We start from the raw sequence: 21,953 nt of genomic DNA on the forward strand, positions 1-21,953 counted from the left end.
AAAATGTAAACATCAACCATTTTGTTTCTGTTTACACCATTGACCTGGAATTTATAACAATCATTTACATTTTTCTATGTACGTTTTTGCTTCTGGATTATAAGACTTCAATTACACAACATGTTTTTGTACTTCTTAGAAAATGAAAATCACACCATGTTTGAGAGACCAGAATCAGCACAATCCATCAAGAGAGAAATTTTCCCTCCATTTGTTTCTCTATCCAACTTTTCCACCCAATAAGCTACAAACTTCTTTTGCTCCAGCAGAGTGGAAGAATTTTTCTTATGAAGTTTTACCCTCATTACCACTGGAAAATGAAACAAAAAACAACAATTATTTCAAACATTTACAAAACACTGCTCCTATACTAAAGGATTTTTGTTGAAACATATTTCTAATCACTATCTATAACAGAGGCCAGTGCTGTGTACAACAAATATAATAATGTAAAGTGTCACTTAAAACATGATACCTTCTGGTCATTATCTAGTGCTGCCTACATAACAAGTAAAATAACGTTGAGTTATCTTTACGCAAAGTGTCAGACACATGACCACAATCAAATATTTGGTGTCTTACCCTAAAATAATTACAAGAAACTTTATTTTTTATAAAATTCTTCATTATAGCTTTGGAGAAGATTACACTTTGGTACCAATAAGATTTATATTTCTAGAAAATGCTTAAATATTAGTCCAATAACAATTCTGGCAACTCCTAATGAATCTGATGATGAATTACTTCACTATAAATAAGTTATTTTTTTTATAAAAAGAGTAGTTATATGTGAACTAATGCTGAAAATAACAAAAAAGTACTGTAAAAAATAACAAAATAGTCTCACTGTTTTTCCATAACCCTGTAATTTAAAAGTTCAGTATATTCCAAAATACTTCATAACATACAAGTAAACAAACAAACAAAATGATCTTCATGATATCATATGAAAATGGCATACTACTTTCCACAGTGAATAAGATGGCAATATGGTTATGTCATTTAACAAATTTACTTAAAACCTAGGTGCCCTAAAAAAAAAAAAACACGAGTGGATTCTACATGCTTTGAGGAGATGTGAGAAGAATAGGCCACACAAACAGTCACTACTGTTGCAGGACAGATACAAATGTGTCCAAACACCATTAGAAATTATCTTTGTATCACAGACTATAATGGTGTAGCTAGACAGAAGCCACTCTTTATTAAAGACAATATAATATGTTGCTATAAACCATCCTTTTTTTTTTTTTTTGGTACACTGTAATTTTTTTCCTGTGAGTCAAAATTTGCAAAATTCTTGTGTGACTATATATCTGGTACTTGGTCTGGTTAAATTTTATGGAGTGTGAAACATTTCTAAGATAGCTAACACTTCAATTTTTGGAAAAAACATTCAATATATGTGTTCTTGCTGAATGGCAGAAAAACAGTGCCATACAAAGTGAAATCTACCTACAAAGTCATTAAATCTAAATGTTTTTTTTTCCTAGAGCAAACATAAAACATTGCAACAAGAGCTACCAAGGTGAGCAATATGTGAGAACTTAAAAATCTTACATTATGAAAATTATTCAGTATTTGTTTTTTAAAAACATAGATTTGCATCTAATTAAATCACATTATCAAAGTTTTCACAGATAAAAGCATGACCTTAGTTCACTAGACGTATTAATTTTTATTTCCACATCTATATATTTGTTTTAAGAGTTTTAATTACATAAAATACATTTGTTTTAAAACTACTTTCTCAATCTAAGACTTAATTTTTTTCTTTATCCGAATATGAATTTTCAAAAAAACGATTCTGTTTAATTCTAGGGTGTAATTCTCAATGTGGAAATTTGACTCACATATTCTACATCCAGCTTTGTCACAGCTGTATGGAAACGTAGCCCCAATAGTGAAATACTCAGCAGGCAAATTCTCCTTTCCTAGATCTACAGTATAAAAATGTCGTAAAAATGTTGATGATTACATCCAAATTAAATCTGTAATTACTGTTTGCTCAAATTTGCAATTATAACAACAAGCAACACTATATTAAACATTTTAATACAACAAAATGTGAAGCAAGCCCTCTCAACAACAACAAAAAAGAATACTGACACAAGACAATTAATATATCTATCAAAGATTACAGAGAATATTACAACTATATTTGAATTACTAATTCTAAACAAAATACATAACTTACTACTTTAATCATTGCATTAATATTTTACATATAAGAACTTACTCATCAGAACTTTCAAAGAAACTATTAATAGCACACATCAAGTTATTAATTAAATCATCGCACAACTCTTTCACATGAGGTGAGAAGTAATTAATTCTAAGAAAATTACCTAGAATAAGATTTTAAAAGTTAAAACACAGGTGTCACATACACAAATCATTTTTTGTAACTAACCTTATCTTTCAGAAATTAAATGTTTTCAATTTCTGATCTTCCTATTGCTCGAACAAATATAATTAGAAAGAAATATTTTAATCTCGTAACACTTTGTAAGTTATATTCTATTTTAGATAAAGTATCTTTCAGAATAAAGTACACCCTAATACTGAACAAAATTTTAATGAAAGCACTCATAATTAACAAAACCAGCACAAATGAAGTGATCCATCAAGTCATTAGGAAAACCATTATTAGTTTGTAAGGTAATGTGATTATTCCTTAGGAATCATGTATTTTCTTTAACCTTGTTTCATTCTTGACTTTTAAGCATCACTGAAAAAATCCTGTTTATTTCTTTTAAATATTCAAGTAATTGTTTCAAACTTTACTTTTCTGGAAACCAGTTTCACTATTACAAGGAAATTATTCATTCCCTTAGCTCTTTAATATCTTGAATCAAATCACCTCTAATCTTCCTACGTGCACATATCAGAGGATACAAGTGATTAATTCCAATATCACTGCCAATGCTTTTAAACCAGAAAACATTCTTATAAATAGCTCTTTCCTATACACTTTTTCTAAATCAATATTTTACAACAGCACCTATAAATTAAATTAGTATCAAGAAGGTACTTGAATTATGGACAAACACAAATAAAGACTAGATACTGGAATTTGTGGCACACTCGCCACATTTTTAATTTGGATTCGTATATGAATACAGGAACGTATACAATTCTAGGTATGACATTCAGCTGGACAGTGGTAGCAACATTGTTTCTCAGCAGTCTTTATGGCAAGAAGATAACCAAAGCAATACATTTCAGTGATGTTCCATAATTCAATAGACCTTAAGCATAATATAATTTCACTTGATTTTGATAACAGATTTTGAACTGAAATATTCAGTGTTTGGAGTTCTAATATCATATTTGTGTGCAAATATATAGTTTTTTAGTAAACAATATGAGCTTGAAGTATTAATCCTATACATGTTTTGATATATACTTCGAATTCCCTCACTTCCTTCATATGGGATAAGAGTATTTTGTGATCTTCCTCCATTTAAATCTATCATTCACCACATCTTAACTCACATTAACATACATTTTCACCTGAAAAGTTCAGTACTGAAATTTGTAAACTTGTTAGAACTTGTTTAAAACAAATAAGTGTTATTACTTATAGAAAGAGTAACTTTATTGGAACCTTTCTTTGAGGGCTTTATTGGCTTTTTACTTCACATACACACACACTATGCTACTATCAGATCAAAGTAATACCAAATGCTAACACTGAACAAACACAGTATAAGAAAACAAATTTTGAGATAAAATGTGAAACAAAGTCAAGTTCTTAACTACTCTTTGATAGATTGTTTAGGTAGAGTATTCATGATGAAACTTTGTAGAATGGACGGCAACTCCCTGTTTGGAGACACAAGTATAGAGCACGATATTTTGAAAGTCCTCCGCCTTTCGTCTACAAGTCTTAAAACAAAGTCAAGTTCTTAACTACTGTTTATGTTTGGATAAGGAGATGCTGTTTCTTTTCTCTCTACGTTTTTCTCATTTCATTTTTTTGGGAATAATAACTTTATTCAAGTTAGCTGTTTGAAGGAAACTTTAAACCTACTTTTCAGTAATTAATAATTGTATGCAAAAATAAATGGTGTTTACTTTGTCCTGCAGCAGCAGACGAGCAATGTATACTTCTTGGAAAACCTTTGTGTAAAAATTCTAATTAGATTGTAGATCACATTATGTAAGACAAACTTCCAACCTATTAAACTCCATAGACCACAATATAACAAAGACTTTTTCATCATTTGAATAAAAATGCTCATTTCCATGCATATGTTTTCACTGATGTTGAAATTACTATTTTACATCATGTCAATTACTTATAAGTTAATTGAAAAAGAGAATTACTTGTGTTACAATATACAAGACACTATTCCTGAGGTTTTAACCAAGACTTCCAAAATAACGTTGTTACTCAATAAATGTAGATGGGTTGTTTCCAATGCATTTTGTAAAACCCAAGACTTATCTTTCTACTTTTTAATGGTGTTACCTACTTTTACTTGAATACTGTTTTTAATCTAAATATTGCTATGATTAAAGCCTTATCTAAAGAGGTACTATTTTTTAATTTCAAAAACACACATGCAAAAGACTTAATTACTGACCTTATCAAATTTAGATTTGGTTTAAAATCATTCTTTACTTGTGCTTTTCACAATGCACAGAAGAAAGAAAAAAAAAGCTTCATTGTAACTGATTTCAAACATAAAACACTGAGTGATCTGTCTACATTTTATCACGCAAAAATTTGGGTTTTGACACTTGCAGTGATCACAGTAGAGATAGTTTAACAAACAAACAAACAAAAATAATCTACCATCCTAATTTCAGAATATTGCTAATCATTACTTTTAGGTAAGAAACCTTTACCCAAGTCTAAGTTGTAAGTACAAAGTACAAATCAATCATTGAATTTTCAATTATAAGACATGTGTCAACACTTTAAATCCCACTGATGTTTTTCATCAAGTCACACAGGTGACCTTAAACTTTTAAAATATAATGAACATAAAAAAATTCTGGAAAAAAAACACTTTAAACTTAGATTTTCTTGGAATAAAAACAAAATTACTATTCTCAAATCACTAGAAAGAAATATATAAATGAATATATTCCAAAAATACAAAAGGTGTTTTTACAAATGAAAATGTCTTCTCATGTTAAATGAAAATAAACTCAATGCCTGAAATATTTCTATCTATAAACTTAACCTTTTATATCATCTTTTTAAAGATTAATTTCACTATTGCAAGAAATATTTATAATAACCATATGTATGTAATGGTGGATGTAACTCTGCATTCAACACTAAAATGTTTTATGCTCTATCTTAAAAAAACAAATCTTTAACATAAGTTATGCTAAAAGTAAAATCAATAATAATGTTTTTAAATAACTTATGTAAAAATACTAAAAAAATTGAAAGTTTCTCTCTGATCATCGTGATTTGAATCTACCTTTTTTTTTATGCTACCCATAAACAGCATAAAACTATTAAATTCAGATTCATTCCCAGTTCAGTAATATTTGTTTCATCACTTGGTTTATAACTTAATCTGATCTTATACATACCATTAAAATCAATACTAATAATTCTTCAACAAATGTTATTGGATTATTAACAATAACAACAAGATACTTGTTAATGATTTTTAACTTATTTATTTTGCTGTTACTACTCTTTTCACTGAAAAATCCTTTACAGATATTTATAAAGTCTTTAACCTTCTTTTTCATTGTTATTTGGATGATACCTTCAAAAATTATCAACTTTTACTTTGAAAAAAAAATATGCAAAAATATTTTCAGTTACTATATGTATGTAAACTCAATTTAATTTAGCCACAATATTTATTATGGATCAATAACAATTCTGATGAGTTCTAATTACTCATTACTCATTTTTTATGAGTACTTGTACTACAATTTACAGTATCTTACCTAATTTTTCTTATTATATTTAGCTATATGGTTCCATTTTCTTTGATACATTTCTTTTAATTTTGTATTCGAGGAAAAAAAGGCTGTAAACATAATTGTAATTATTCAGTTTATTTAATTTTTTATACCTTGCATTCTGTTTCTCTGTTATCTGTATACCAAAATCTTCAGGTTTTACATGTGGTTTATTTATTCTTTTTTTTTATTATTTTGTTACTTGAAAAATACCTTATAGTAATTGAATACAGATTGTTTAGTGTATGAGTTATTATTTACTTCACTTCGTAATTTCATACTTCATGATTATTTAGTTTTCATACCAAGAATTTTAAAGTTAATTATTTTAAAGGCAGTAGTTATAACAAATTTTGTTACATAACTCAGTAAAAGTCATAGACTCTTGTAGTACTGTTGATGTCAGTTTTTTCAAAACCTCTAACATTTTCTCTCTGCATGAGTAGTTACATCAATGTCTCCTACTCTGTTGAAAGCTCAAGACCTCAAACAATTTATAGAACAGGTGATAAAATGTCAAGTTATAATAAGTTCAGCCAGAAAAAAAAAGTTACTTAATGAAAGAAAATATGAAGTTATCCAGTGTGCTAGTGAGTAGTCTCAATGGGTGATTTATATAGTGTGCTTTACAGCTGTGTTATAACAACTAAGACAGAAAAAATAATTTGTCTTGGAGGTTTAACTATGTAAAGAATTTTTGTATATACATTTGACTTGTCTTTAAACATATTTAAAAACAAGTGGATTGTATGCTGTCTGTTTGTTGTTCAAATTTATTGCCAACAAGTTACACGCATCTCCTGTAAAAAATACCACCCCACATATAAAATCCTGCCACATACAGTTAAATGTGAAGTTCAGGACACCATGGGTTCTTACACCTGAACAATTTCATATTTGTTTATCTGTTGTTGAACAGCATATTCTAACCCACGGGCAAATAACTGAAGAGACAGACTGTCTTAAGTTGTTTTTGAATGTTAGTACACAGTTATACACCACTCAAGGCTCGAAAGATATGATGACAATTTCAGTACTATACGTTTTATTTTGTGCACGTTTGGATTACATTTTAAGACATGATATTTTCATTTCATTTTTCTGTGAATATTGACAACATCTGTTCCTTAACACATGGTGAACGTAAGTTCTTATCCTGCATGTTTATTATTAACACGTATGTTTTGTGTGTGTTTGTGCATCTATTTAATATTCATACCTTAGACCTTAGCAATGTAAAATAATACCAAGTTATCTAGTGATACTCCTCTCTTTCATTGTATCTAATTCCAGTTATTCATCTTCTTACAGTTTCCAACCAACTCATGTTGATTTTGAAGTCAACTTTTTCAACCATTGGAAATGTATTGCTAGTAGATACTCACACACGTTTTCCAATTCAGTGCTGTCCTCTCTCTATATGTAAAACAGGAAAAAATGTTAACTCCTGCTCACATACAGCTAAAATTGCACAATGAGGTGGTGGTGGGACTGTTACAATACTTTACCTAGATGAACCCCCTTTGGGAAGCATCTGAAGGAAATCCATGGAGTGCAGTACTCTATTCCTTGGAACAGTACAAGTACACCTTGTCTGTACCAGGGTACACTCTTCATCCAGAAAGGAAGTATCACAAGGATGGGTGTAAGTCCAGAATCTACATCAGCTTTTCAGAAGAGCTGCATGTATAAGTGTAGCTAGGGCTCATCAGACTGTACATGGTGGGTTATCTCCAATCCAAAATCAGACGTACTGGGAATTTGGTATCTAAGCTGTAGTAAAAGGAGGGAGTTTGATATCTCCATCTCAAACCCAGTTAAGCAGAAGAGAAATGTAACAGCAACTCTACAACTTAGTAAGGACTTTTTCTGGTTGGTCCTGTACAGATCCAACACCAGACCACCTGGAAACACCACTGCTCTGTTCTCTGCTGAGTGGAAATGATAACACTTGGGAGGCACCCTTCATAGTGCACCAACAAAGTGACTAGAAACTGGTGAGTAGCAAGGCTCCTAGGCTCTAATAGAATAAAGTAAAGAAGAGGATCTGAAAGACCTATCCATGCACACATAGACATTCTGGAGGACAGTGAACATATATAACTTTTAACAAATTTATGTGACCTGATGTCAGGGATTAGTGAACTCCCTACAATCTTCAAATACAGCAAGAAGCAGTCCTGCCTATTGTATTTTGGACTTAATATATAAATACTGAAGTTTTTAAAGCTTTTCTCAGAATGAAATGCAATGTATACAACCCTTACTTTCAGCTGTACCAAAACTGAGTTTCTTTACAAAGCCAGAAAAGGTGTCTTCTTGAAATTCTCTTTCAAGTCTAATATTAGATGGGATTTTTTTTTATCAGTAAATTTACAGATGCTAGTGGATGAATCTGACAGAAAATTATTTGAATGTTTACTTACTGAAGCAGATATAATGAAATTAGTCTTAAAGAAGTTTAGTCTTATGAATTTACCTCTAAAACATGCAGATTTAACTACCAGTTAAACAAAGTTTAACGGTGTGGCACTGGTATAGGACTGAACATTAGTGGTTACTTGACTGTTTGCAACATGTACAAGTTTGATTTAGGCAATCAGTTCCTGTCCAGTCATTGAAACAAAAATCAAGATTACTTATGTTAGGTTTACTCATTCACACAAACTATTTTACATAAAATAAACTTTATTTCTTACACCTTGCATTTATCTGTGTTTATGTATTTAGATATTACTATGCATCAGCAAATATTGTAAACTGCCAATTTAAAGACGGAATGTGTTCTTGTATCAAAATGCTATTTTGACTGGTGCAAATTAATTATATATAAATAAGTTTTGGCAGGCCAGTACTTTGTTCCCAACCAATTTCTGTACACTATAAATGACACTTCATCAAAGTATACCAGATTACAATTGTTTATTAAACTCAAACCCAAAGACTATTCAATGAGTGAATTTGTTTGGTTGTTAAAGTTTATATAAAGCTATACAAATGCTGTGTTCACAGCCATAATTTTGAAGTGATAGGAGAGAGCAAAAGTAATAAGTCAGTACCACCCACTGTCAACTGTTTGGCTGTTCTTGTCAGACTGATATGTAGAACTGGTCTAGGATGTTTATAATGTTTTCACAACCCTAAAATACAGAGTGTGGTCTCTATTTTTTGGTGGAAATGAGATATAAACCTCAGAGTTTCAGATTCACAATCTGGCAAACTAAACAGTGGGCTGCACTCAACCTTCATAAGGTGGAAAGAGTTCATAAATGTAAAATGAAAAATAAACAGTAACAACAAAGTACTTTCAGCAATTAATATCAAAGTTCATTCCAATGTATTTAATACATTGTTTGTTCCTACTCCAACCATACACTCATTATTTTCACAATCTGCCCTTTCTAATACTTGAAGTTTCTTTAGATATATTATCTTCCATACTTTTATATTTCATCAGTTTTGATTTTCATGCCTTTATCCCCCCCCAAAAGAGGGGACCAAGACTGTCCAATGGCTACATATGTAAGATATGTTTTAATTAATTTAGATGTTTACTTTCTTTTTACTGTTTTCTACTTAATAAATTTTAATATTTTTCATCTTGTTCATTTGCACTGTATAAATTAATATTTTGACCTTTTAAAGGTGAGGTCTAAACCATATTGTACATTCTTTTTTATTTATTTGAGTTGCTTTCAGTAGTTTTTGATCTTTTATAAATTAATAAATCATCTATGACTTCTTTCCCTTCAATTAAATCTTCTATTCATAGAACATAATAGGTTTTAAACAAAAAAACATAGGTTTTAGTCATCTATTGGTAACCATACATAACTCCTTTTCCTTCTTTACAATACTTATGCTTCCTTAAAAATTTACTACATTTGTTTGGAATTTCCATACTTCAAGTACATATCTTCATATTTTTTAAATATTGAAACCCATTGTATACAATATCACATACTTGTTAAAATTGCCACTATCCTTTGAATTCAAACAGCATTCAAAGCATTTAATTTAATTCAAAATATGATAGCTGAATTAAATATTCAAACTGTAGTTACATACTGCAAAAGCAACAAAGCCACTGGAATACAAACATGAGGAAATGTTATCACTATTTTCCCAATCATTATTATTATCTTCTACTTTTTTCTACAAAGGATATCTTCTGTAAAGTTTAACTTATCTGTTTTATTAGTCTTAAATTATAGACCTTATCAAAATCCTCCTGAGAGTTAAACTCTGCTTTCCACTGAAAAACAACATCAGAACTCCAATCAAAACTTTAAAAATTGGTAAATACAGGAAAAAATACAGGAGTGTTGTTATTATTTGTAAAATGGCTTTTCTATACAACAGATGAGAATTTTTAAATGTTCAAATGTTTTGAAACTTATTATAATCAAATACACATAATAGACTATATTAAAAGCAATATCTAATTATGAATTGGACCATTATTTCTTCAACTAAGACCCATGATATGACACAGAATAGAATTCACAAGGATTTGGAAGGATTTCCTTGGGTTTCCCCATTTAACCAGTAATATTATAACAATTTATGGGACAAGATAGACATAGCTTAGTGATTATGAATGTGTTTCAAGTTCATCCCACAGATTCTCAATAGAAATAAAATCCAGGGATTGGGAAAACCAACTGAAATGTCTCAAGTCTCCACAATGTTACTTGAACCACACATGCACAAATTAGGCAAGATGGATAAAACCACTGCCACCTTAGAAGAAGCTCTCCCCATTTCTGAATGCCTTTGTCACAAATGATGTTAACATAATCTGCAGCATTCATTCTTCCTTTTAGAAACAAAAAATATGCCAGGAAAATATGCTCTAAACCATGACCATCAGAACCCTTGACAGTTAAGATCTCACAAGGGGAGAGGGTGAATTATTCTAATTTTCTCTAAATTTTTCTCTCACCTGTGCCAAAGTTAATCTTATCTTATGCTGAAAATAAAGTTATGATAGGTATTTACCACCACTCACTCAAAGCTCTCTCAGTTTTGCTCTGCTCTCCAACTACTACTGAAAAAAAAATTTCTACAGCACATTAGTCTTCTTAGCCACCATTTCAGATCATGTGCTGACCGTGTGACTACACCAATTATACTGTGTCATCTATACTATTGCAGCTAACTTCCTCTACTATTCTAGAACAATCTTCACTTTTGAGAATAGGCAAGTACAAAACAATGGCGTATCAGTGGGGAGAAATGGTGCGATATGAGGTATGTACCTACTGAAAATAAATATTCAGTGTGAGAAAACATCAACTTCTGAAATAATCTTAACTCATCTCACCCATAGTTATAGTCCTACAGTGCAAATATAAAAGGGATGGTGAAGGTGCAACAATATTCATAGAAAGTTACCACACTGAAAGAATATGAAAGGAAAGCACACTTATGGAACAGGTATTCTCTTTGTTCAGTAATCAATATAGCAACACAAAGTACATGGAACTGAATAGGCAGGAATCAACACATTCAGTAAAGAGACATACAGCAATGAATCAAGGAAGATGTGTTGTATAAGTAAGTCATTGCCAAATACTGGAGGGCTGGTGTGTAAGCAACAAGCCCAAATAAGCATGTGCCAAAATTAGTGCCCTTGGTTACAATGGAATAAATCAAGTGTGGTTTATTTAGCCAAAACATCCAGTGGAAAAGCCTAGTTTAAGATACGATGATCAACAAGTTTAGGCCACCAACGCAAAAAATATCCAGGTGAATTTCCTTGGATACATAGGATTATGAAAATAAAATTACATGTATGAGTATTATTGTGAATGTTGTCATAGCCAACCCAATCATCAAAATGCAGCAAGAAGTCATACCAAATAGTGATACAGAGCCACAGCTATACATAGTTAGGGTTGAAGAACCATCAGTTGTATAAGAACAGGCCATGTGCAGTCCATCTGGGCAAAAAAATCCAACGGAAGCATCTTACACAAGATTGTGAGATCAACAACTGTGGTCCATTTAGACAAAAAGCAGCCAGAGGAAGGGCCTTGGATACACAGAATTAAGCCAAATGTAGTTTGCCTGTGAAAAACCATCCAGGAAAACCTCTTGCATTAGGTATAAACACCAACACATGCAGTCAGACAGAGGTAAATAATTCAGGGGAAGGAAGCATTATGGATATTGGATATTATTGTATAATTCACTGTCCAGTATCATAACACTTATAACAACTATAGCCTTCTTCTCGCCAAGTGAGCTAGAAAGTTTTATTTTTCATAACCCACTCAAGAGGAAACCTTTGCAGTCCACCACTCCCAGCAACTGGTTACTGGAAGTGGTAAGAACTTAAATGCTCTACAAGAAAAGAACGGGAAAATACATACTGAAGAGTATGAAGGAATGACACACCAGAGACAGTGCAACTGGTGCCTGTGACTCTGAATTCACTGTGGGAAAAATTTTGTTGGGTTGAGACAAGCAGTTTGTCATCAGATACACAACACTGTGAATATGACACTCCAAAAATGCAATGAAGTGATCATGGGCTAGGTAAAGAAGATCCATGGATCATCAACCAGAAATCTCTTGGAAATCAAAGAAAGATCCCCAACTTACCGAGGAAGCATCAGTAAATAGATGAGACCCCGAACAAGGTGGAAGAATAGAAACCCCCACTGTGGTCAGTTTCCTGTTGAGCCATCAAGCAACTACTTTGTTCCTTGTGATCGTCCAAGTACTCATGGAAGAAGTTCCATTGGTTGAGAAGCATTTACTGATGGAGATGCATGTGACCTTCCAAAGAAGTATAAATTCACAAAAGAGAAAGGACCCTCACGCAATTACAAAAGAAGAAGGTAGGATCATTTAGACTGCCTGCTCCATATCATCGAGCCAAAGTGGAAAAGGGTGAGCCTGACAAAGATAAAAATCCTCAAATGAAATAAGGGACTGAGTGAGGTTAAAAACAGACCTCTCCAAATGAATCAGAAAAGCCCAACCATCAAGCTTCCTGAAGAAGCAGGTAGATGTGATTGACCAACTAGGCATAGGAAAAGGTGAGCAGGAGCCAGATGCCCATAAGAAGGAATGTATGATGAAGACACAATCAGTAAAAATGATGGGCAACAAAACATTCCACTTCATTAAACACACGGAGCTGAAGAAAGACCAAATAGCTGCACCTCAAACTTTAAAATATAACTCATGTGAACAAACTAGAAGAAAACAAAAGGTGTGAAAATGGAGCAATTGGAATATGAAGATGGACGTCCATAATGATCTGGCCACATAAAGATATAGAAGATCTGAGTAAAAAGAAAAATCAATGTAAGAGATGGGAATATGGTGAAGTGAAGAGGCTCCAGATAAGAGTTCAACTAGGATAGGTTTATAACAGGTCTCCAAGATCTCATGTTTTGAGGGGCAACAATTAAATGGAGATAAATCTCAGGTGAATGGGTACCACCTGTTCAACAGCCCCTTTGTGTTGTAGGTCTTGACGAGCCTAAGCAAGATGACTGGAAGGTGTACAAAGTCTGTCACTAGAAAGAACTAATAAAAATTAGAAAATGTGTCGTTTCCAAAGCACATAAAAATAATGAACCTATAAAACTATAAAATTTGGCCTAAAAGAGAAAGCTATACCTGAAGTACAAAACCACTAATCGAACTTAGAAGATTAATGACATAAATTTCGAACTTATAAATCCACTCAAAGAACCAATAAAACAAAGGATGTCAAAGTAAGAGCTACCTTCAAAAAGAAAACAAAAAGGTAACCAGTTAACATTAACAAAATTTACTCAAACATAAGCCCCAATTAGATGTGACTAGTAGTAAAAAAAAAAAAAATTTACAAACTCATATAAATAGTGAAAGGAAGGATAAAGAACTAACACACTATCTTGTAAAACCCATATATATATATATGCACACCAAACATTAAACAAAAAATAATTATTGTCCAACTCATAATGCAAGCTCAGATGGTAAAAGAATTATTAAAATCTAACATAAATACCAAGCACAGAAGACATGAAAGATCAAATTTATAACACAAGAAAATTAAGTCAACATGTACAAGCTAATAAAAATTCAATAAATATGAGTATAACTATTGGGAGTGAGGAATGCACTTTGAAAAATCCAACACAGATCTAAAGGGGAAAACTACAATATCTAACCCACAAGATTAAATGGAGATATGATAATAGTTGGAAGGTGTAGTAAAAATAAATTTCCTCTCAGTACAAACATCCTTCTCAACAAAAAATCATAATACAGAAGGAGAAATAACTGGCTAAATATAAGACACAACTTCTCCATGGACTAAATTCTGTACTTTCTCAACAGATATCACTGACCCTGAGATATGATGATTCAAGTCAGAACCACTGCCAATTTTTGCAAGACTTTCATCTGCCATATCAAATCTCAAATTCATATGAACAAATTCGAATTTGGAAAACAAATATTCACAAAATAAACAAGCATAAAGAATGGTAATCAAACACAACACGAAACATGAAGTTGAAACTGCATAAATTTGTAATCAAGCAGCATAATCAAAGTTTTGTAATCGCATGGAGAGAAAGTTAAAACACATATCTATAAACATGGATGCCAACGTAAAAAGTGAGGATCATTCTAGAATAGTAGAAGGCATCAGCTGCACTAGTATAGACAGTGTAGAGGATAGTCATGTAATTAGCAACTTCTGAAATAACACAAAACAAATAGGGTATAAAGATTGGTGCACTGTGCCAAAAGGTTTTCTTTAGCAATGCTTAGAGGGAAGACCAGGATCAAGATGACTTTTGATAAGAGGAGGTCAGACCATTTTGAAAAAATTGAAAAAAGCTTGATTAACAGGACTCCATCACCTTTCACCAGTCCTCATCAATCCAATGTCTGTACTCTCTACACCATTCAAGGTTGTGTTATTTATAGTTTTCAACTGAGCCCAGTGGTTTATGCAATGGTTTATTTCTTACTGCCATATTCTATTTGTTGCAAATGTACTTCACAAAATAAAACTGGAAATGAATGTGAATTGCACTGCACTGAATGTCTGTTTGCCCTTATATGGTTTGATGACATTGTACTTTACCTGCATGTCAAACTGTCCTTTTCTTCTCTTTCATTACAATTTTCCCATTGCATCAGACATTTTACTTAACTTTTTCAAGTTGCTGATAAACTCAAACCTAACAAACTGTTTTGGCCATTTTGGCACCAGATAGATACGTACCCAATATCATGCCCCTTTTAAATACTAAAATATCTTTGACTTCCTATTATCTGTTAGACTGACAACAAATGTGCTTATAATAGTTATGTTTGGTATTATAAAAATCAAAAGACACACATCATGTGAACAAGTTAATTTGCATCTACAGCTCAGGCTAAAGTCTGAAAGGTTATAGTTTCTAATAAGCTGGTCAAACTCTACATAATAATAGTTTAAGTTTTAAAGACTCATCAAATTCAACAACTGAAGAAAATATATCTTCTCATTAGACTAATATAATTATTAGTAGTGCAAAGTTCAATGAACGAGATGTGTTTTCACATCTCTCTAACACAAAAATAAAAGTTCAGTTACTGAACAATATATTTCCAGCTTTACCATTTATCCCCATCTCCTTCCTCCATTTCAATGTATCTCTTATCATATTCAGGCTATCTTCAATGTCTTCTTTTTGATGTTTGATAAACCTGGCACAATACCAATTGTCTTGTTTCAGCCTCTCAACATCTCGTTGATCATAATTATCTGAAATAAAGAACAGAAAAACCGTATTATCAATTGATATCATTCAAGGTCATTTTGTAAATGTTTTATAGACAGTACATTTTACTAACACCATTATCACACATGGATAATCCTTCTAGGTCTTCAAAAAGCTTGGTAACAGTGCTGAAACTGTGGAAGACATCACATGGAATTTAGAAAATTATTTCATATGCAAGGAGAAAACTGAAGTTATTTTAAATTTCATTTTGTTGTAGTTAAGAGACAGAAATAATAGAAATTAAAACAATTTTATCACACTCCCAACTGAAAAGGTTCAGGAGATACAACAATTGCGCTACCCATCCATCAACTTTTTTTAAATGGTAATATAGTAACTAAAGTTCTAGTACACTCTTCTTTAAGATAAGGAAGAATCCTACCTCTTTAGTTTAAAAAAATTCAAAGGTCAATATCACAATTTTTTGAAAAATTTTATTCTTGAAGAAGTGGAAACATCAGTGTAACACATACATGCATAAAACATATTTATTGGGACATGTCAGCTTGATTAATCATATGTGAGTGAAAGAAACCAGTATAATGTACTAAATACACAAGCCTATGAAGCTAGACTACTTTGCTTAACCCTAAGCATAAAGGACTCATCAATGTCAGTGACATTGTAACCTCTACATAACGATGTGGTCACACATATTATAACTCTGAATATAACAAGTATAACTAATAAATCTTCAGAAAACTTTAAAAGCTTTTAATAAATTTTATGAGTCTGCTGTACACACACACAAAAGGCACTTTAACAGTAATTTTACTAAAGATTTTTCTGTGAATTTATAAATCATGACTGAATAAGTAAGAGTGGAAAGGGGATCTCATGATAACAGAAAGAATACTTTTTTCATCATATAATTTTCTAATTTCACTTGCATAACCTACTACAAAACCTCGTAAATAAATAGTCAAAGTTTTTTCTTTATAAAACTTTATATCTTATTTTCTCTCCCCTGACACCAATTGTAGCAAAATTATCAATGTATAATGAAATAAAAAGTTGAGAAATAGTAGCTTTCCTGCCAAAGGATGAGTGTCAATTGCAACAGACAATTAGAATTAGTTGCCTGAACAGCCTCAGCTTCTAACCCTTTCTTTTAATTTTATAGTTTTACTGCCATATTTCAGAACCTCCCTGGTATGAACAGTGGGAGAACTCAGAGTAGACAAATGATCAGATTACAACATACTCTGTGCTTATCTATCACCTGACTTTGTGAAATATTTCAATTTATTTACCTCTCATAACCTGAAGTAATAAAGTCTCATTTTTACATTTTAGTTACTTTTGTTTTTGTAGCTGAAACTGCATTTCAGACAGATAATTATCTTTCTGTACCACTAAGAGCTATTACTATGAAATCACATGCACATGATACAAGTTTTGAACAAACATCCTACATGTTCACAGATATTGCATGACCTTTGCTGTATTCATCAATGTAATTTACCCATTCACCATCAAGAGGGTGGCATAAAATCCATGTGCTGCAATCTCTGTAAGCATTAGCACATGGCACTCATAGTATAAGACTGCTTGATGTAGATATTAATAATTTATTTATTTTGTGATTTAATAGTTTATGATTATTTAGTTTTGTTCATAACAAGAAAGTCAGAAGCAATGATTTTAAAATACACATTATGACAAATTTAGTTACACAAATTGGTAAGAGTTGTACATTGTGTTTGTAACTCACTGATGTTGAGTTTATCAAATGTCACATAAAATTATTGTTGTCTAAGATATAGCAAACAATTAAGTAATAAACATATAAATAGTGTAATATGAGCAGGAAAAGCAGACAAAGAACAAAGTGAAAGACAGAAAAACAAAAGAAGAATAGTTTATATATTCAAAGAAAGTCCTAAGGTAATTGAACCTGCCTGCATGAGCTTTGACAAAAAGTACATGTTTATTCAAAGTAGGCCTAAGTATGAAAAAGGAGCAAGCAATATTACAAGTACAGGATACTACTGTGGTAGAGCTGAAACATAAGTGAACTATGTTTGAATAGTTTGACAACACTAACACAGAAAATTAGTTTGGCTTGTGAAAGTTTAAAGCAGCTGAATAAACCTCAGTGGAATTTTGACAAGAATAAAAGAACTATATTGTATTTATGATATGCCTATAATCATCTGTACTGTAAAAAAAATTGCTGTATATGCATTTAACTTATTCAGAATATACATATATATTATTTTGAAAATAAGTTAAATGACTGCTGTTAATTTGTATATTTCACATTTATTGCCAACAAGTCACAGACACCCACTGTACAAGAATCGTAAGCCCTACAACATAGCATATATTAAGAAATATAAGTGAAAGCTACTAATTTACGATTGACAAACATACCATCAATTAACATTTGACTGTGATCAAAGGCTCATTTTTGATGAGACAAAGAAAATGCACCAAATGTGAAAAGGAAGAGTGGAAAGATGATCCAGAAAGAGGTAAGTATTTTAAATACATTTTCAAGTGTGGAAAATGTGAACTTCAAAAATGCTACTTACATCTTTGTACTACTGAGAGCTTGAATCCTGCAATGAAAATGGTAGGATGGCAGATTATTATCAACTACAAGATGAGTGCTTTTATGAAAGATCAATAGAAAAACAAAAAGCCCATAATTTATTACTACTATGATACCAGTGGAAGAACACCAAGTGAAAGACCACATACCTCTTAAATGGGAAGTACTTTTCATATAATTTTTTGTTATTTATTTCATCACATATTACACTTACATCAGAAAGAGATTCACTGTAAAGGATATCTGGTGAATCTAATGTAAATGGTAACTCATCGCAAAGGTGGCTTAAATGTGAGAATGTGTGATGTGGCTAGTGCTAGGTTGTTCTATCTTGGTTAAATACATGAGATAGATACTGTAACAGCAGGTGGATAGAGGAAAGGTTTTCCCCTATGTCCCTAAACAAACACAAGTTCAATCTGACTGGACAAACCACCCTGACATTATTTGAGAGGTATCATAATGGGGTGTCCTGTATTACACTTCCAGGGATCTTAGGTGAACATTCCTTTTAAGTCAATCCCTGGCAGTTCAGAAGAAACCAAGCATAAGGAACACAGGGTGAGGTTCCTCTCTAATATTTAATTTTATAAGAATTCTTTCCACCTGTTCAATGTTGTTTATTTTCCTAAGGAACTTGTATGCTGAAATGTTGCAAAAGTCATGGTACACACATGAATGTGCCATGAGACATGAATTTGCATAGAGATGGCTGAAAAAATACAACAGGCAAAATTCATCACACCAGTGCCTCTTGGTACACTGCAGATTGGTAACCAGAAGGATGTAAAAGCCAGAAGCATGAGAAATTATTCAACAAGGTAAGCAGTGGTAGGCAAGTGTCTTATGTGTAGTCAACATTCCAAAATGTAAGATCTCCAAATGCCTGCAATGAAATGAGTTAAAAGAGACTCTAACATGCTGCTGAAATTGTGGGAAGAGATTCACAAAAGCCTACAGTCAAACTCACCCAAAGAATAATATGTGATGAGATAAGAAGTATGAGATGGATGAGTTGCCAAACTAAACTTGTTAAAGTTGAAAGAGACAGGTCCAAAGTAAAAATAGATAATAGAGGTTTCCATGAAAAGGGGGACTCTGAACAAGACAACCCACAGAGAAAACAAAAGACAGTCTGGATCACACAACAATAAAATAGAAAGGGTATAGATGGTAGAAAACATCCTACTGCTTTCATGGGCAGATCAAGTCTTCTGAAGAAAGGAGCAAACTGGAAACATCAACTGGTCCTTATGATATAGAGTACTTGAGGTGAATAAAATGTAAATGTCTGAATGATGATAACCACAAGGAAGAAAAAGGAGATAATAAACCTTTAGGGATAAATGATTCAAAGATCAGAAAGCCAATGGCTCAAAAGGGGGCAGATCAGAGCCCAAAGAACAATTACACAAAGGTTCCAGCAGGGGAGAGAGACTACATTGGAAGGAGTCAAAAGGAAGTGATTATTTCCTAACAATAAGTGAAGTTGGTGAATTATGTCCTGTGGTAACATGCTGTGAAGAAGAAAAAATGATATTCCATTGTTAAAACTGTTGAAAGATATCCAAAGTGGGAATTGCAACAACATCAATTGAAGAAGTTTTGAAATGGGAACAAATGTAATGAAAAACCAAAGCATGAATCCCACTGTGGTAAAAGTAACAAAGCACAGTGACACGACCACTGTTAGAAGCACATGATTATCATAGGCCCAAAAAAGGAAGTTCAGTGTGAGAAAGCACAAGTTCCAAGAATGGGAACCTTCCTGGCAGTTGAATAAAGTAATAACCATAGAGTTGTCTGTGTCAATTAGCCAATGATAACAGGAGAACTGTGTCAGAAAAAGAAGGCAAGCCCATAGTTATCTCTATAAAGCTGATAAGAAAAAATGTCTGATCAGATTTCAGAGAGAGATGTGGAATTGAGAACCATCACTCCCAAACCAAAAAGAAAGGTACTGATGTAAAGGTGCAAGTAAGGCCAAAAGGTTGAGTGGTATATCCCAAGTTATATTGATTTGAGTGAGCCATAACAACAGAGGGGCGTAAAGAAGTAGATGCACAAAACAATCACTAAATGCATGAACTGAAAGAGAGAATATCAATTAGCTTGTTGTTACACCATGGTTCATCGCAGCTTAATTAGGATGTTGGAGTTAGGTATTCCATGATATTGAATGTACCTCATCATGGAATATATCTCAGTTATAAACATGCAACCACATATTCTACAAAGGGAGCTAAAGAGTCATTTTTATATCAGGTCCACAAACAGATAATTTGCCTCCTCTCACCACTGAGTACGGAGGAGAAAATTCTCTAATAAAAAAAGGAAAAACATATGGATATCAAGGGTTTTTTGTTAAATATCTATATACATTTTACTAAGCATATGTTGCTAAGAGTAGTGTAAAGCAGAAATCTGGTGGCTAGGGAAAATGAATTGGAAATCAGGTAGCTGGAATAAAAGTGCAAAAGCAATATAGCACTAAAAAAACAAAAGCAGTCAATAAAAGCAATTAGTAACTCAAAAATTATAAGAAAAACACATATCAACACAGGAAAGTCTGAAGAAAGGTTGAGCCTATAATAATGTGCCAGTGCTCACTGGGATAACTGTGAAGGCTGTGTTGCCTTCACAATGATGGAGATCTACAATACACCTACAGACATATAGAGAAGTGAGAGTTTATTCAAGGCTTGTGGCATGCACTAAACATTACATAGCAGTTGTGCAAGAGGTAATAGCTCTTAGTGGCATAGAGAGGCAAGTCGCATTTCTAAAGATATATACTATAAAGATATGTGCAAAAAATAAGAAACTCAAGATATATTTTAGGCATGAGGGATTTTATACTTCAGAAACATGGTTCAGTTACTCTTTGCACTGATTTTCCACAAAAATAATTCATGCACATTCAAATGTATGAATTTTTGAACACAATAAATATTTAGATCATTAGAATAGAATATTCCAAAACTACTTTAAGTTACTTCACTTTCTAACCAAGCTATAACTAGATTAAAAATTTCTATTACTGCTCAGAGCAATGACTTTTCTCAATTTATCAAACTTTCTTTGCAAACTATCATCTCTTTCTACATTAATTAAATAAAAAACTTAAAACTCCTGTATATGGCAGTAAGAGCTTTCTATTGCTTATAAATATATCCAGCAGATAAATTGGTATGAGTAAAAAACTGATTTGAAGTGCACGAAAAGATGAGAGGTGATTCCCTGGTAAATTTTACAAATTTACTCTAATCTCAGTAAATCTAGAAGATTGGAGGCTCACATATTATATTCTTCCTTGTCAATATGTGTAGGTTTTGTTTTTACTTGCCTTGGCACTAAATGAGCTTCACTGTTGAAGTTACAATATCTATATTTAAATGGAAGAGTTCAGATAGCAGACATGGCAAAGAGTGAAAATTTTCTAAAATATTTCAATTTAAAATTAATAAAGTAAAACTTGTATGTTAAATTTCAAATTATAAATTAAACTTTAATATAAAATGTATCAACATCCACTGATAATAAAGTTCATGATGACAAGAAAACCAACTTGCAGAAAAAATATACATGTAAAAATAGCTGGTACAGGAAGAGAAAACTATATGCAGAGGAGCGAACAACGTTTCAACCTTCTTTAGTCATAGTCT

The 21,953-nt window shown here is 32.1% G+C and overlaps 1 protein-coding gene across 4 annotated transcripts in view; it reads right to left on the minus strand.

The window, feature by feature from the left end:
- The window catches only part of LOC143226230 (motile sperm domain-containing protein 2-like), a 73,978-nt gene that overhangs the window by 24,809 nt on the left and 27,216 nt on the right, over positions 1–21,953 (minus strand). For 3 of the 4 annotated variants that reach the window (XM_076456981.1, XM_076456979.1, XM_076456980.1), the window contains exons 3-6: positions 18,269–18,295; positions 15,566–15,712; positions 1,854–1,940; positions 156–310 (exon numbers count right to left, since the gene is read on the minus strand). In XM_076456981.1, the coding sequence (XP_076313096.1) occupies positions 156–310; positions 1,854–1,940; positions 15,566–15,712; positions 18,269–18,295 (416 nt within the window). The remainder of the gene's footprint in view (positions 1–155; positions 311–1,853; positions 1,941–15,565; positions 15,713–18,268; positions 18,296–21,953) is intronic. The other variant, XM_076456982.1, reaches the window with a different exon arrangement.

Source organism: Tachypleus tridentatus, chromosome 9, assembly GCF_004210375.1.
Source record: "Tachypleus tridentatus isolate NWPU-2018 chromosome 9, ASM421037v1, whole genome shotgun sequence".
In the NCBI taxonomy this organism is placed as follows: Eukaryota; Metazoa; Arthropoda; class Merostomata; order Xiphosura; family Limulidae; genus Tachypleus; species Tachypleus tridentatus.